The sequence below is a fragment of the Sturnira hondurensis genome, unplaced genomic scaffold, assembly GCF_014824575.4.
Source record: "Sturnira hondurensis isolate 20B ecotype Veracruz unplaced genomic scaffold, ASM1482457v3 Scaffold0021143, whole genome shotgun sequence".
Lineage (NCBI taxonomy): Eukaryota > Metazoa > Chordata > Mammalia > Chiroptera > Phyllostomidae > Sturnira > Sturnira hondurensis.
In genome coordinates, this window is record NW_028093774.1 from 25,938,735 (window position 1) to 25,955,748 (window position 17,014).

General features: G+C 44.3%; 1 protein-coding gene across 1 annotated transcript; it reads right to left on the reverse strand.

Moving 5' to 3' along the window:
• Positions 1-195: 195 nt before the first annotated feature.
• Positions 196-11,042, reverse strand: RDH12 (retinol dehydrogenase 12). Its single transcript, XM_037031476.1, has 7 exons — positions 10,826-11,042; positions 9,277-9,395; positions 8,634-8,789; positions 7,874-7,978; positions 6,593-6,802; positions 4,644-4,833; positions 196-2,349 (listed from the first exon to the last, which is right to left on the reverse strand). Exons 1-7 carry the CDS (start codon positions 10,891-10,893, stop codon positions 2,247-2,249), a joined length of 951 nt encoding a protein of 316 aa, XP_036887371.1. The 5' UTR covers positions 10,894-11,042; the 3' UTR covers positions 196-2,246.
• Between the last annotated feature and the right edge of the window lie 5,972 nt (positions 11,043-17,014).

Here is a 17,014-nt window from a genome sequence, read left to right on the forward strand (position 1 = left end):
AATGAGGCACAAGGAGATTCGTGCCTCCGCTTTTTGTAGGAAAACCACTTCTCTTTCCCTGACTTGAACAAACCAGCAGTAAAAAGACTTTTGTGAGATAACCAGGGAAACTTGAACTCCAAGTATTAAATGATACTCAGGAATTCTTCATGTTGCTTAGCAGCTACATGTCGATGTAAGAAATGTCCGAGCCTATAGAGAATGTTTATGAGTTTATTTCAGCCAAACTGATGAAATATTATGGGAAACAAAGTCTCAACAGATTGAGAAATGCTCTGGAGAATGGCAATTTTGTGGCTTATTTTATACATTAGAATCAAAGGAGGAGACATAAGGGGATTACATGAAACCAATTGGTGGTGGATTAAGGAGGGGGTAGAAAACATGGATAAAAGGCAACGTGGAGAAACACACTTACATTGGTGAGCAGAGGACAGTTAATAATTAACATTCACAGCAGGTAGAAACAGGATTCAGGGAACAAGGTAACAAAGGGACTCTGTGGTCTTGTGCTCGGATGCTGGTGGCTGTGCGTCGGAGGGGTCTGGAACAGAAAATTGCTCTGATACTTCAAAGATATGTATGTCATCCCAGATGCATAAGAACAACGAGCAGAGCTCACTTAAGGTAAAGATCGTCCCTTGCTAAGGAAGCCGTAGACCTGGGACGTGACTACCTGCTGTGACCCGCCCAGGTAGGACTCCGTGGCCAGGCCGTCCTGGGCAGTTACTTCTGATCACTGAGCTTGTCATGTTCTTACTTAGACACACATTAAAGTATTTATTGATGAATGTGTGGTATCTGGATATCCCACCACACCCCCCAAAAAATGTCATGGGGGAAATGAGATGAAACAGGATTGACAGGATGTCAACGGACGACAGGGCGCTTTGCGATACTATTTGCTCTACTTTTGTCTATTTGAAAATTGCCATAATAGAAAGGTTTTTTTTTTAAGTCTACTTGCTAAGGAAGAAAAGGACATTTTGTCACCAGATGCCCTTTGGATGCTTTAGAACAGGACCAATAACATGACTTGGGCTAATTGGCCGACAGATTAGGCCCATCTCTCTGCCTCTTCTTGGTGACCTTCGGCACTGGAGGCAAGAAGCAGGCGGGTCACTGAGCCACAGAACAGGAGAGCAGGGCGGCCAGAAAAGAGAAGATTTCGGGTAGAGAGTTTATCAGGGCTTGGCGTTTCTGCATCCACGCATCCAATTAAGTGAAACCCCATATTCCCTCTGGCCTTCATCTACAGAGGAACTCAGCCTTGCTGTGATTTAAGTCACTTCTATCACTTCTTAGATAATAAAATGTAAGAGCTGGAAGAAACTTGAGAAAAAACCCAACCAGAGCATCTTATTTTACACCATCTCAATAATGCATTATAAGATGCGATATTATAAAAAGGTTGTGGGTAGTGAGGAGGGTGAGATACTACTCGCTGAACCAGAAGGCTGGCTTCCTCACTTTGTCCCATCTCTCTCCTGCTGCCCTGGGAAAACAAGAAAGCCAATGAGATGTGTAGTCTATTTCCTCTGCAAACTGAGGTATAGGGTATGTTTTAGGGAAGGAAACCGTCTGCATGGTTGAAAATGAGAAGGTCCATACTTACACGCTGTTATATGTCAATGATATCTCGATAAAGCTAGGAAAAAATTCCATTTTTAAAAAAGAAGTGGGAAAATAAACTGGGAATGTCCAGCTTCACACAATGGCCCCAAGGTGCTCAGAGAAAGGAACCAAAGCTGGCCACGGTTAAGCTAAGATTTTCCTGAGTTGGTCCAGACTCCAGAGATGTGACTAAGCGTTTCAAAGAAGAAAAAGATCGGTCAAGAGTTTGAGTCTATAGTCCCTAGAAATGCATAATGCTGATGCTCCTGTTGCCTCCGCTGAGCATGCTGGCTGGTGTTTCTGGTACTGGTGAGGAAACTGACCCCAAAAGAGCCGGACTCTTCTCGCCATCCCTATGCTCGGCGTGACATCTGCCCACTCCTCCAGCTCCGAGAGGGCGGCTGGCCAGCTCTGCAAGTCTTGGAGAAAACGCTCTGTGGCATCTCATGCCACGAGCCAGCCCCATGAGAGGGTGGTGTGCAAAGGTTTCCGGGAGGGTCAGGAGAATCAGAGGACAGGTTTTGCAACAGCAGCCTGCTGGGAGGACAAGCCTTCAGGGGCGGCCTTCTCCTTGGTCCCCTTTCATTACGATGCAGACGAGACCTGATGAAGCTGTGGCCCCTCTACCAGCTCTACTTCCATTGGATTCCGAGGAGCTCACAGCTGACGTCCCACAGGCGTTCAGCCGTCTTGTTGTTCCGGGCCCTTGGAGACACCCAGGCCCTCTTGCAGTCACTGGAGGGCAGAGAAAGAGTATAAACGTCCAGGAGTGGAAACGGACCATCCAGAAAAGTGTGCGGCCTTTCTCAGAATATGTTTCCGGATGTATATAACATATCAGATGAAAAGAAACAAAATATATTGAAATGCACTTTTTAGATATTGTAAAGAATCCATGACATAGTAGTACATGCGCTCCTTTATTAACAAGAGTCAGCCCTGGGCCTAAGAAATGCTGGATTTCAAAGTAGTGGCGAGCAGAAGTGACATCGTGAGAAAGCTGCAGCAACTGCAATGTGACATGCAAATATCACACCTTTATGGGTGACAAAGTCATAGGTATTTCTACTAATTCTGCAGTTCATTGCCTACATTCACAGAAAATGCAGTACAGATAAACAAGAGAAGCCTATGAGTTCATTACTTTTCCTTATACTCTTGTTTGCTTTGTTTATATGAATATATAAATAGTTCTACAGTCTTTCACTCTTTAATACAAAGCGGGGATTGTATCTATTTGGGGAGGGATAGCTTTCTCTTGCTAAAAATATATTTTTTAATTGTACGAGTAATAAATAAGTATATGACCTTTACCTTTTTTTAATAATAAAGAAATACCTGGAGGAAAAAGTGACACTCCTCCTTCCCATTCCCTCTGACTCTCCCCCAAACTCCTTCAGCGTGACCACGACTGCAGTTTGTTGCATGTCCTTCCGGACCAGATTGACTGTATTTACAATGATGATTACACACTTCTGTGTCGCAGCTTTTCTCATGATATTCTATCACCAACATTTTCTCACTAAGTGTCATCTGGAAATGTTTCATTCAGTGAGAACACTATTTATCACGTATGTAGGGCAGTGACGTTAAATTCAGACTCTAGAATAGCATCGTCTAATAGAAATGTGATGGGAACCACACATGTGAGTCACAGATTTTAAATTTTAAATTTTCTAGTAAAAAATGTTAAAGTATATTTTAAAAAGTAGCCCTGGCTGGTGTGGATTAGTGGATTGAGTGCCATCCTGTGAACCAAAGAGTCACTGGTTTGATTCCCAGTCAGGGCACGTGCCTGGGTTGAAGGCCAGGTCTCCAGTAGGGGAGTGTGAGAGGCAACCACACACTGATGTTTCTCTCCCTCTCTTTCTCCCTTCCTGCCCCTCTCTAAAAATAGATGAATAAAAAAAAATTTAAGTGTATTTTAAAAAGTAAAAAAATAAATAGGTGGAATTAATTTTAGTAATATGTTTTACTTAACCCAGTGTAGCCAAATCATTTCAGCATGTAATCACTATTACTAATTATTAGTTAAATATTTTACATTTCTATGCTCATAATCTGGTGCTCATTGTACACATAGAGCACATCTCAATCTGGACAAGCCATGTTCCGTGTGCTCAGTAGCAGCCACATGCAGCAAGGTGGCAACCATGCTGAAGAGCAGAGTTGGAGCCAGACTACCGCGGTCTGAAACCCAGGTCTACCACTTACTAGCTGTATGAAGTTAATTATCCTGTGCCTCAGTTTTTTCACCTATAAAATGGGGGGAATAATATTATCTACCTCATAGAGCTGTGACGATTATGTGAATTAGTACAGGTAAGACACTTAGAAGAGCACCCACCACTTGGCAAGAGCTCAGACAACATTAGCTATTATTTATCCACCTCCTAGTGTTGGACACTGAGGTTATTTCCTATGCTTCACTGACGAATGGTGCACCGAAGAGCAGCCTTGAATGAAGTGAGACAAGAAAGCAGACTGGGCAGGATCAAGTCACAAAAAAGGAAGGAGTTTTAATCCCAGGCTTCTCTTTATTCCCAGACTGAGTTTGTGATAAGACTCAACATTGAAATGTCTATTTGTAGATTGCAACGGATAGTGCTGGTCTTGGCAGCGTGGGGACAGTGGCCTTGTTCTCATGCTTTGTGCTAAGTAATATTAAAGAACACAAGAAAAAGTCAGCCAAAAGCTTCAACAAGGAGAAAAAGGACCCAGAGAGTCTGCTAATGTCCTTTCCAAGGCACAATCAATAGAGACAGTCTTCTCTAACAGCTCTCAGAAAGCTATAAATCTTCCCAGGGAACTTGGCACACAGGTACACAATATTGCCACCAAAGCAACTCTTGCCAAGTTTCTCATGTAAGTTCCCTGGGAGAAGTAACAGCATTTGGTTTGCAGACCCAGCTCAAACCTGGATTCTGCTATGAGGTACAAACTCGGTCGCCTGGGGTGCCAAGCCCAGGGAGCCCTGTGTCTCACCCCACACGCAGGCTGGGGAAAGAATCTGCCCTCACTCCACGCACCTGAAGTACTTGCCACTCAGGGGCTCCAGGCCCTCAGCCAGGGCGCAGTGCAAGCTGGTCTGCGCACCCTCCCGCGCCGACTTGACAAAGGGTGAGAAGAGCCGCCAAAGCAGGCACAACAGGAAGGAGTGCCGGACCAGCTCGGAGCGGACGACGCCTGGGTGCACTGCGTAGGTGGTGACCCCCGTGCCTAGGGCCAAGAGAGCACAGTGAGCCCGGGGACACACTCTGAGCCCCCCAAACAGCTCACCTCCTGCTGCAAAATGCACACGTGCAAAGAGCAGACTCAGGGAACAGAACTCCTCTCCTAGCCAGGTACAGTCTGACTAGTAATTAATTAATCTCTTCCAGAAAGATCTATAGTTTTCTCAGCCTTCTGTGCCCCAAAAGGGATGCTTGGTTAAAGGTCCTTCTATGTCAACGTCACCTTTCTCTGCGCCTTAAATATTGGTAATAGAAACAACATGTACTAGTGGCGCTACTATTACTAGTAGCAGTAGCAGCATCAGTTATTGACAGTGGCGTCTTGGGGACTTCTGTAGGAAGGGCTTGGGGGAAGCAATCTGGTTGGAAGGAGGAAAGCTGGTGTTTGGAGCTGCATTTGCCAGGCAAGCACACCGTGTGAGGTGCAGACTGAGGGGTGCTGATGGAGATGATAGGGATTAACACTCCCCAAGACCCCCCTGGTGCCTCTACTATTTTTAGTGCTTGTTGTGTAGAGGGCCCACTCTATGCTTTACCTGCATTATCTTGTGATTCTCAAAGAGACTTGTGAGGTGGTTATGTTAAGATGCCCTTGCACAGCTGAATAAACTGAGGCTCCTCGCAGAGAGGTAAAGTAAATTGCCCAAGGCCATTCCTAGCAGGTTTCAGGGCCAAGGTCCGAACTCTGAGGTAAATAGCATTGACTCCAGAGCTAGACTGTCCGGATTTGAATCCTGGCTCAACTAGGACTCTTGCTTGGTCAAGTTTCCCAACCTCTCTCTCTCTCTCTTTGTAGAGCAGGGGAAAAACAATAGCACCTGCCTCACAGGGATGTTGTATTAAACGAGTTAAGCTATGTATAGTACATGGCAAACACAAAACTCTTGATTATTATCATCATTATTATTACTTCTTTTAATGATTACCCTAGTCTTCTACCTTCTGTGTTCTGATAGTAAATACCATTGTTCCCAAACTCTGCCTTATTCAGTGTAGCAAACGGTCCCCATGATTTGCAGGTGTCAAAGGCAGTAGGAAAGGCAGATGTCAAAGGATGAGTCAAAGGCTCAAGGAAAAACTCCAGAAAATCACAGAATCATAGGGCTGAGAGAGGCGTCACTTCATTTGAGAGTTGAGAGGGTGAAGTCAAGGAAGGTTAAAGGGACCACACACACACACACACACACACATATATCCATACATGTCTAGTATGTGTTAGAGCAAGAACTCAGAGCCAGGGGCTGGACATCCAGCCCTGGCTCCCTGGCTCCCGGCAGTGGCACCCCTGTTGCTCAGTTCACCGTGTGAGCCTCAGCAAACGGCATGCAGAAGCAAACACCCTGGATTTAAAGCAGAGTGCTCACACTCCAGCCCTGACTCCTTCCCTTGCCATATAGATTTGGACTGGCCACCTCTTTGGACCTCAGTTCGGACCCATATAATAATAATACCTGCTCTGCCTGTTGCAAGCAGTTGTTTGTAAAAAATAAAACAAGATAATAAATATAAGAGTTGACAAACATGTAAGGTAACTTTATAGGTTCCTAAACTTCATTTAATTGTAAGCTTCCCAAGGGCAAGAACTCTGTTTTTGTTCTCTTTGAATCTCATTCTCTGAAGTGCATAGAGCTACCACTGTAATGTGCGTGCCTGACATCCTGGCTTCAGAGATTTCTGGGAACCTCTGATCTGAACTGAAGGCCCTGCTTTCGCTATCCAAACCCTGGCCCTTTCTTCAGACTTACCTTGGAGCCTCTTGGCCAGCTCGCGAGTGAAAAGTACATTGGCCAGCTTGCTCTGGCAATAAGCAAAAGCCGGGCTGTAGCGCTTCTCACCCTGGAGGTCGTGGAAGTGAATCTTGCCAACAATGTGGACCAGTGACGACAGGTTCACCACCCGTGCAGGAGCAGACTCCTTCAGCTGCTCCAGGAGCAAGTGGGTGAGAAGGAAGTGGCCTGCAGGGACAGCCAGCAGGGGAGACCAAAGAGTGGAGTGGCCACCCAGGCTCAGGGTGTGGGTGTTGACGACAGGTCTCTGGCATTAGCTCACTATCTTCTGGGCATGAACAAATTTGTGTGAAACTCAGTGCTAATGATCAGGTAGTCTGATTCAGTGGATTCCTTAAGGCAAGGGCCGGAGCTAGACCAGCAGTAAGGCCATACAGACTTAATCTGTCCTTGTTTGAACCTCTGCCCTTGCCCCAGTCAGCAAAAAAGATGCTACCTGATGGCTTCCAACCCCACTATGGCCATGATCACTCAACTGTGGGTCCAGGCTTACCTGTGTACAGAGGGAAGAGTGGCATGATCAGGGAAAAGGACATTTGTCTAGGATCAGAGGATATGTTCCATGATCTCTCCTCCCTTAAGCCATCACCTTGAACTCTGAACCCAGCCTTTCTCATACCTCAAGTCCTCAAGGTTTGCCTCCTCCACCAACCAACTCTCGGCTTTCTTAGCCCTCAGTTATAGATGTGACCACCACCCCCTGCCGCCAGCCAGTCGCAGATTCTTGCAGCCCCCATGCCTGGCCCTGTTTGGCAAGCCTTGTGCTACCACAGCACCATCCAAGAATGGCCTTTTTCTTCCTGGTGTCTCCAAAGTTTGGGATTTCTATTTTTTTTTCTTTTACTCTTTGATTAAATTTATTGGGGTAACATTGGTTGATAAACTTTTATAGGATTCAGGTTAAAATCTATGATACATCATCTGTACACTGTATTGTATATTCACCACCCCAAGTGAAGTCTCCTTCCATCACCATTTATCCCCCTTAAACCCTCTTGTACCACCACCCCCCCACTCCCTTTTCCCTCTGGTAATTTCTTAATGGTATGGATAGAAGGATCTCACTTTTGTGGACTGCTCAGGAGAGGGATAGTGAACAAAAACCCCCAGTAGGTCCAGTCTGGAACCCTGGCGTCTAATAGGACCACTGGAGATCCTCAGCACTGGTATAAGACCATCTGTACCTACGGAGAGCAAGGTGGGGTCAGCCTCACTGCTCAGCCACTCGAAGATACTTACCCAGGTGGTTGACTCCTATGTGCGTCTCAAAGCCATCCGCTGTCTTGGAGTAGGGACACATCATCACTCCTGCGTTGTTGATCAGAATGTGGAGCTGCTTTTCCTCTATAACACAACCAGGGAGACCCTGAAGTTTGCAAGGGGTCTGCTAAACTATCCCTCACAGACCTGAGTATTTACATTTTGCCCTGCCTTTGGATCTGGCTTTAGTTACCACTATCTCCCTGGACACCATTCATTCATTCATCCTTTCTTTAAACAAAGAAGTCCTGAATACCGACTCTGGGCCAGGCTCACTCTGCTGGGCACTGGGCATATAGTGTAAGACAAGACAGACATTTCTCCTGGTCCTCATGGATTTCATAGTCATTGGTAAAAGCTGGTTATTTTCCAAGATACGGAAATTTTGGCAGCAACACAACCTCACTTGGTGTCTGTGGCCACAGAAGGGTTGCTTCTCAGAATCAAGAAGAGAGTGGCAGCAGGGCCACACCTTGATGTCGAGGTACAAGCCCAGACAGGGAGTTGATACTTCAACATTCCCACTGCAGAGGAACAGAGATGATGAGGATCCTGCCCAGCTTGTCCACCTGCCACCACCTTGCCCCTTTGCCACTTTCCTGCCCAGCTGGTTCAGGTCGTAGAACCTGTCCGGTGGAACCCATGAGAGTTCTGATATAAGGGTCAGAGATGCTTTAGGGTGGAACAACCCTTCCCACACCCAGCTGCTTGCTTTCGTAGCTACCCACTAGGGCTTTACCTGCCAGAAAGCCCTGGGCAAAGGCTCGGATGGATTTGGTATCCGATAGGTCCAGTCTCCGCACCAGCACCTGGGAGTTCTTTGTATCAGCTCGGATTTCACTGGCGGCAGACTCCCCCTTCAGTACGTCTCGGCAGGCAATGTATACTCGGGCTCCTGAGGCCACAAAAAGAAGGGGAAAAAAGGCAATGTGTTCATGCCCTAGGCTGAAAAACATGCAGTAAGTGAGCTTGGGACTGGAGGACAGAGCATCTTCTAGCCGTCCCTAAAGCAGAGGGTGGCTGTATTGCCAATTTGGGACCCTTACTGCTCATTCTTCTGGTTATCAGCTCAACCCCAGGCTGGGAGCCCTGGTTTTTACACTCAGATATTTAGTGTTGCTTAGTACCTCCTTTTAGAGTAATGGACTTGACCAATACTGTACACGGACACCACTGCTTTTCTTACTTTATATAATAGGAAGGGAGCAGGGAGGAAGGAAGGTTAAGGGCCACACAGTAAGTTGGTGTCACAGGTGAACTTGAATCCCAGGTTCCTTGAATTCCCAGCCAGAGCATCCAAGACCAGGAAAAAAGACAAAGAGATGTGGGCAGAGCCCGGGTGAGAAGGGCTGTCCCATGGGCACGGAAGTGGAAGGACTTGCCTCTGCGAGCGAGCTCTCTGGCCGTCTCCTTGCCGATGCCCGTGTTGGCACCGGTGATCACCACCACCTTCCCGGGAAGCTGCAGGTTTGTTTTACAAACCCCACCAGCAAAGAACTTCCTACAGGCAAGGGAAACAAAAGCATTCACGCACCATCCTCCCCAGGCCCCGGACTAAGAAACATAAAATCCATCCAGCTTCAGAGAAGAATTCCTTTCCATTGTCAACAGGAGACCTAAAGCAGCTGACCTGAAGGGGACACCTTCCCAGTGGGCAAGGGGTCTCCTGCTCTTCAGTTAAGGTTAGACAGTCATATGTCCAAGAGCTACAAATGGTCACCTGGGCAAACAGAATAAGTGCTCTTGAGCCGGGGCCACAGGAGACCTTCCTTATTAGATAACAAAAACAACAAAGCTCTTCACTCTAGAGGTTCCCAGGGGTCAGCTTCCTCCTCTAACCTGCATTTTTTTTAAAAATGTGCAAAGAGCATTAGTGGAATCAGTGGTCCTGAGCATTACGTTTCCAAAAAGCACCAATAGCGAATGACTGATGAAGGAAGGGTCCCACAGACAGATGTGGCTCCGGGGCTCCCGCTCCAGCTTTAGAAAGCCAGCCAGCCTCTTCAGAGGGTTTTTGCCGCCCTCCTGGAGCCTCCATTATGGCCCTCTCTCTCCAGCACAGAGAGCAAACCTCCTTTTTCAGACCTCTGTCTGGGGAGCGTCTGTTTACATAGAGTTTACCTGAGAGGTCCCCAAAAGAGGATGGGAGGGGGACCCATAATTTGCTGATCATTATTCAACTGCCAGGCACTAGGCTAGGCACTTTCCACAGGGAATTTAGTTAAATCCTCTCGGTCTCTCTCTTATTATCCCGACATTACAGTGGAGAAAACTGAGGCTCAGAGAAGTTCAAATTACTTGTTAATGGGAGCAAAATTCAAATGAGAGCCCAGGTTTCTATGCCAGGACCTAGAGCAACACCCTGTCCCTGACAGGTCCATGTAGCCTTTGTTATCATTAGCAATTTAAAAATTCTCTACTCAGAACACACATTTCTTTGACACCTCCAGAAACCCCACGTCAAAAGAGCCATCCCCAAACCTTCATTAGTTGAGAGAGGAGAGTTTGTTTCCTTCCCCAAATGCCTGAGGAAGGCATTTGAGTCCACCCATGGTAACCCAGCAGGGACACCTTAACTGGAAACAATGAAGAAAGGAAGACCTTCCGAGGAGCCCAAGGGAACAGTGAAAGAGCAAGGACTTCCACATAAGACATCTGTCAAGCTACTTAATAGTCATCCGCACAGCCTTCCATTCGCACCAGAATTCAAATCAGCCCCTCCACTGCTGGCCCCAGGTGCTTCTTTCTTGTTTTCCATCACGGTATCCGTGATAACCTCCTTCCTTTCCGCCTTTTCTGCCCTGACTCTCTCTCCCTTGACCTCTGGCCCTTTCTCTTCTTTCAGCAGCTGAGAATTCATCTACTTAAAAGTTCCATGGCTCCCGACCTAGGACTTTGTAAAATTACTTAAGTTACTGAATTAACACTAACCTGATGAATGGAGCTGTCATGTACAGGAAAGAAAGGAAGGAGGTGAGCAGTCCCAAAATAGCCATCATCGTTTGGACTTCTTTAGTTGCTGCTGCTTTAGCAAAAACAGCTTCAGCTCTAACTCTGGCTCGGACTCCTGGTCTGGCTCTAACTCTTCGCTGCTTCTTGCTGCTTCTCCCTCTTCTAGCTCCTCTTGAGCTCTCAGCCACAGCGTGGCTCTAAGCGTAGCCCAGAATCCTATTTAAATCCGAGAGCTGTCAGGGCACAGCCTGCTGGGAGATGTAGTCCCGGGGGAGGACAAGAGAGGAAGGAGTAGAACCTCACACTGACTAGCAAAGAGAATAAAGGAAAATGGAACAATTGCCCCCTAACTTTCCCATCCCTGATCATTTCTTTTATTTAGGGAATGTGTTCTCTCCAACCACCCCCACCTCTACTCCTGCAAGACAGAAGGTTTTTAGCTTTAGCAACAGACCCCGTGATATTTGAAATACAAACGTGATCAAAATGGAAAGACAGGGAAGAAACACCCAGAAAAACGGTGAGAGAAGCCAAGGTGGTGGTTCCCCTTGGTGGGGAAGGCGTAGAGATCGGGAAGATACAGGCTGGGAACTCCAGTGAGCACTGAGTCATACACTTGATTTTGGCACTTTTCTGTGTTTTATGCAATACTTCAATGAAGTTAACACACCCACGTAAATGCCAAAGGAAAGGTACAGTGTTTCAGTGCGTGGACATCCTGGTTCAAATCCCAACTGATCTACTTAACAAGTTCCATGACCTTGGGCAAACTATTAAGCCTCTGTGTTAACTCGGTTTCCTCACTTGTACAAAGAGCATGACAAAAAATACACACCTACTTGTTTCAAGTTTTAAACAGGTAATGAAATAGGTAGATAATTTGAGAGAGAGACTAGCACATAGAAAACACTTATAGAATTGGCTGTCATAATTAGCTGTATTGATTCCTATCTCCCTTGCTATCACACTTGCTTTGCCCAAGCATTTGGTATAGATAAGGGGGAGATAATGAATGAAAGTGATGTTTCAATTGAATGCTATTACAGAAGAGAGGAAACACAAGGGCAAAAGCTAGCAGGAAGTCTCACAACCCTCTGGAGGTGGAAAGTAGTGTTCACAGCATTTCCTCACTTGGCATTCCTCTCCTAGACAGGACAACAGTCAAGGAATTAAGACAGGACCCCAGTGACCATGCCCCAGTTCTTTTTTTTTTTTTCATTTTGCACCATTTTATTTATTTTTTTTTTCAATTTTTTTATTTAATTATTTTTCAAGTACAGTTTTCTGTCTATTACTCCCATCCCATTCCACCCCCATGCTCCCCCCTCCCTCCCATTTCCATCCTTCTCAGTTGTCCATGTATCCTTTATATATGTTCCTCTAAATCCCTCCCCTATTTCCCCTGAAATTCCCTCCCCTCTCCCCTCTTGTCACTGTCAGCCTGTTCTCTATTTCAGTGTCTTTGGTTATATTTTGCTTGCTTGTTTGTTTTGTTGTTTAGCTTCCTGTTAAAGGTGAGATCATATGGTATTTGTCCTTCAACACCTGGCTTATTTCACTCAGCATAATGCTTTCCAGTTCCATCCATGATGTTGCAAAAGGTAGGAGCTCCTTCTTTCTTTCTGCAGCATAAAATTCCATTGTGTATATGTACCATAGTTTTTTGATCCATTCATTTACTGACGGGCACCTAGGTTGCTTCCAACTCTTGGCTATTGTAAATTGTGCTGCTATGAACATTGGGGTGCATAGGTTCTTTGGGATTGGTGTTTTAGGGTTCTTAGGATACAATCCCAGCAGTGGAATTGCTGGGTCAAAAGGCAAGTCCAATTTTAGTTTTCTGAGAAAATTCCATACTGTTTTCCATAATGGTTGTACCAGTCTGCAATCCCACCAACAGTGGACCAGAGTCCCCTTTTCCCCACACCCTCTCCAACATTTGTTGTTTATTGCTTTGTTTATGATAGCCATTCTCACCGGTGTAAAGTGGTATCTCATTGTAGTTTTAATTTGCATCTCTCTGATAGCTAGTGATATTGAGCATCTTTTCATGTGTCTCTGGATCCTCTGTATGTCCTCCTTGCAGAAGTGTCTGTTCAAGTCCTTTCCCCATTTTTTAATTGGGTTAGTTGTCTTCTTAGAGTGAAGTCGTGTGAGTTCTTTGTATATTTTGGAGATTAAACCTTTGTCTGAGGTATCATTGGCAAATATGTTTTCCCATACAGTTGGTTGTCTTTTTATTTTAATGCTGTTTTCTTTAGCTGCGCAGAAGCTTTTTATTTTGATGAGATCCCATTTGTTTATTCTTTCCTTTATAGTCCTTGCTCTAGGGGACATATCAGTAAAAATGTTGCTGCGTGAAATATCTGAGATTTTCCTGCCAATGTTCTCCTCTAGGACTTTAATGGTGTCACGGCTTATACTTAAGTCTTTTATCCACCTTGAGTTTATTTTGGTGTATGATGTAAGTTGGTGCTCCAGTTTCATTTTTTTGCATGTAGCTGTCCAGTTCTCCCAACACCATTTGTTGAAGAGGCTATCTTTACTACATTTTATGTTACTGCCCCCTTTGTCAAATATTAATTGACTGTAGAGAGTTGGGTTTATTTCTGGGCTCTCTGTTCTGTTCCATTGGTCTATGTGCCTGTTTTTATGCCAGTGCCAGGGTGTTTTGATTACAGTGACCTTGTAATACAGTTTGATATCAGGTATTGTGATCCCTCCTACTTGGTTCTTCTTTCTTAACATTGCAGCTGCTATTCAGGGTCTTTTATGGTTCCATATAAATTTTTGAAGTGTTTGTTCTATGTCTGTGAAATATGCCATTGGTGCTTTAATAGGTATTGCATTGAATCTGTAAATTGCTTTGGGTAGTATGGACATTTTGATGATGTTAATTCTTCCAATCCATGAACACGGTATATGTCTCCATTTGTTTGTGTCTTCCTTGATTTCTTTCTTCAGTGCTGTGTAGTTTTCTGCATACAGGTCTTTTACCTCCTTGGTTAGATTTATTCCCAGATATTTTATTTTTGTTTTTGCTATATCAAATAGGATTTTTTTTTATTTCTGCTTCTGCTGATTCATTGTTGGTATACAAAAAATGCCTTTGATTTCTGGATATTGACTTTGTATTCCGCTGTTTTGCCAAATTCATTTATTAGTTCGAGCAGTTTTTTTGGTAGAATCTGTAGGATTTTCCATGGACACTATCATGTCATCTGCAAACAATGACAGTTTTGTTTCCTCCTTTCCAATTTGAATGTCTTTTATTTCCTTTTCTTGCCTAATCGCTGAGGCTAAAACTTCTAATACTATATTAAATAGAAGTGGTGGAAGTGGTGAAATTGGACAACCTTGTCTTGTTCCTGATCTTAGTGGAAAAGCTTTTAGTTTTTGCCCATTGAGTATGATGTTGGCTGTAGGTCTTTCATATATGGCCTTTATTATATTGAGGAATGCTCCCTCTATTCCCACTTTGCTGAGTACCTTTATCATAAATGGGTGTTGTGCCTTATCGAAAGCTTTTTGTGCATCTATTGATATGACCATGTGGTTTTTGTCTTTGCTTTTGTTTATGTGGTGTATTACATTTACTGATTTATGAATATTGAACCATCCTTTGCATCCCTGGGATGAATCCCACTTGGTCATGGTGTATGATCTTTTTGATGTATTGTTGGATGCGATTTGCCAATATTTTGCTGAGGATTTTAGCATCTATGTTCATCAGCGATATTGGCCTAAAGTTTTCTTTCTTTGTTGTGTCTCTATCTGGTTTTGGAATTAGGATGATGCTGGCTTCATAAAAAGAGTTTGGGAGTTTCCCATCATTTTGGATTTTTTTGAATAGTCTGTGAAGAATCGGGGTTAACTCTTCCTTAAATGCTTTGTAGAATTCTCCTGTGAAACCATCTGGTCTGGATGCCCCAGTTCTGCCCATTCCTGTGAAGCTAGCAGAAGTTCCAGGAAGACATATAGGTCAGTATTCACTGTCTGTCTCATCAATCCATCCATTTATTTAATCTATACTTATTTCATACTTCTTGATGCCAGGCATTGTGCCAAGTACTTCAAATACACAATTCCTGCTCCCTTGGAATCCTATGGATCTGATAAATAGAACAAGGCAGTAAATTGATTCCCAGGGCCTCGCCTATCTTTTCCCCCTTCTCTTACTCTGGCTCCAGTTCCCTGCAGAGACCTACAATGTCAGTTGCAGAGACCTCAACGTCCCAGAAGCTATTGACATCTTGTGGCTGGAGCCTCCTAGAAGTTGATGTCCACTGGGCCAACACAGTCCTGCTGATTGGACAGAGTCCTTTTCCACCTACCACCTGGTGACACTGACCCTGCCACACCTTACAGATTGTGTGTAAAGACAAGATATGCTGGTGCTTTATGCTTAGAGTCCTCCCTATCCCATGTAATCAGGGCTGCAGTCAACCATTGGGACAAGCACAAGGCTATGCCATGCAAGGGGCAGACAGTACATCTAATAACCTCAAATAAGGGTACCTTTGTACTAATGTCTTCTGGGCTCCCCAAGATGCCCCGCATTTGTGGAGATGATGCTCAATTTACAATTTACCTTGAGTTTGTCTGCAAGGCAAAGAACCCTGACAAAGAGGATGCAGTGTTCTAGAGCAACATAGAGAAGGTACTAGGAGGCATATGAGACATCTAGAATTGTGAAAATACACAAATAGTTTGTTAAAAAAATAACCATCAGGTGATTGACTAGTCTTACCAAATATTAAATTATATTATAAAGCTATAATAATTTAAATGGTGTGGTATGGGCAGGTGAATAGTCAGACAAATCAATAGAACAGAATGGAAGACCAAGAAATAAACCGCAATGCATATGGAAAATTTTATTTATTTATTTACTTATTTAAATATATTTTATTGATTATACCATTATAGTTCTTGTTATACTCCCCCCTTCATTCTCCTCCACCCTGCTCACCCCCTCCTCCACCATACCCCCCCTTTAGTTTATGACCACATGTCTCAAGTTCATTAGATTCTATATTTCCCTTGCTATTCTTGCCCTCCCCCTATCTATTTTCTACCTACCGTCTATGCTATTTTCTGTATCTTCTCCCCCCTTCTCCTCCTCCCACTCCCCTGTTGCTAACCCTCCATGTGTTCTTCATTTCTATGGTTCCACTCCTGATCCAGCTGTCCTCTTGGTTTGCTTTTGTTTTAGGCGTGGTTGTTGATAACTGTGAGTTTGCTGTCCTTCCACTGTTCATATTTTTCATCTTCTTTTTCTTATATAAGTTCCCATAATATTTCATATAATAAGGGCTTGGTGATGATGAACTCCTTGAATTTGATCTTATCTGAGAAGCACTTTATCTGCCCTTCCATTCTAAATGAAAGTTTTGCTGGATAAAGCAATCTTGGTTGTAGGTCTTTGGATTTCATGACTTGGAATACTTCTTTCCAGCCCCTTCTTGCCTGTAAGGTCTCTTTTGAGAAATCCGCTGACAGTCTGATGGGAACTCCTTTGTAGGTGACTGTCCCCTTATCTCTTGCTGCTTCTAGGATTCTCTCCTTCATTTTCATCTTGGGCAAAGTAATTATGGTGTGCCTTGGTGTGTTCCTTCTTGGGTCCAACTTCTTTGGCACTCTCTGAGCTTCCTGGATTTCCTGGAAGTCTATTTCCTTTGCCAGACTGGGGAAGTTCTCCTTTATTATTTGTTCAAATATGTTTTCCACTTGTGGCTGTTTCTTTTCCCTTTCTGGTACCCCTATAATTCAGATGTTGGAACGTTTAAAGATGTCCTGGAGGTTCCTAAGCCTCCCCTCATTTTTTTGAATTCTTGTTTCTTTATTCTTTTCTGGTTGGATGTTTCGTTCTTCCTTCTGGTCCACTCCACTGATTTGAGTCCCTGTTTCCTTTCCATCACTATTGGTTTCCTGTGTATTTCCCTTCATTTCAATTAGTTCAGCCTTCATATGTTCCTCTAATTTGTGACTAAGATCAACCAGTTCTGTGAGCATCCTGATCACCAGTATTTTGAACTGTGCATCAGAGTTTTGCTATTTCTGGGTCGCTTAGAGTTATTGGCTCTGGGGCTTTGAGTTCTTCTTGAGCCATATTTTGGACTGTTCATGCCTGTTATGCATGAGAAGCAGAGCCCTATGTGTTCACCA

Bases quoted from the DNA above. Each gene is read 5' to 3' on its own strand.
- RDH12 (XM_037031476.1), bottom strand. From the start codon at position 10,893: ATGATGGCTATTTTGGGACTGCTCACCTCCTTCCTTTCTTTCCTGTAC. The intron at 9,396-10,825 runs GTTAGTGTTAAT...CCTTGCCTGTAG, and splicing joins ATGACAGCTCCATTCATCAG to GAAGTTCTTTGCTGGTGGGG. The intron at 7,979-8,633 runs GTAAAGCCCTAG...GTTGTGTTATAG, and splicing joins TGCCCAGGGCTTTCTGGCAG to AGGAAAAGCAGCTCCACATT.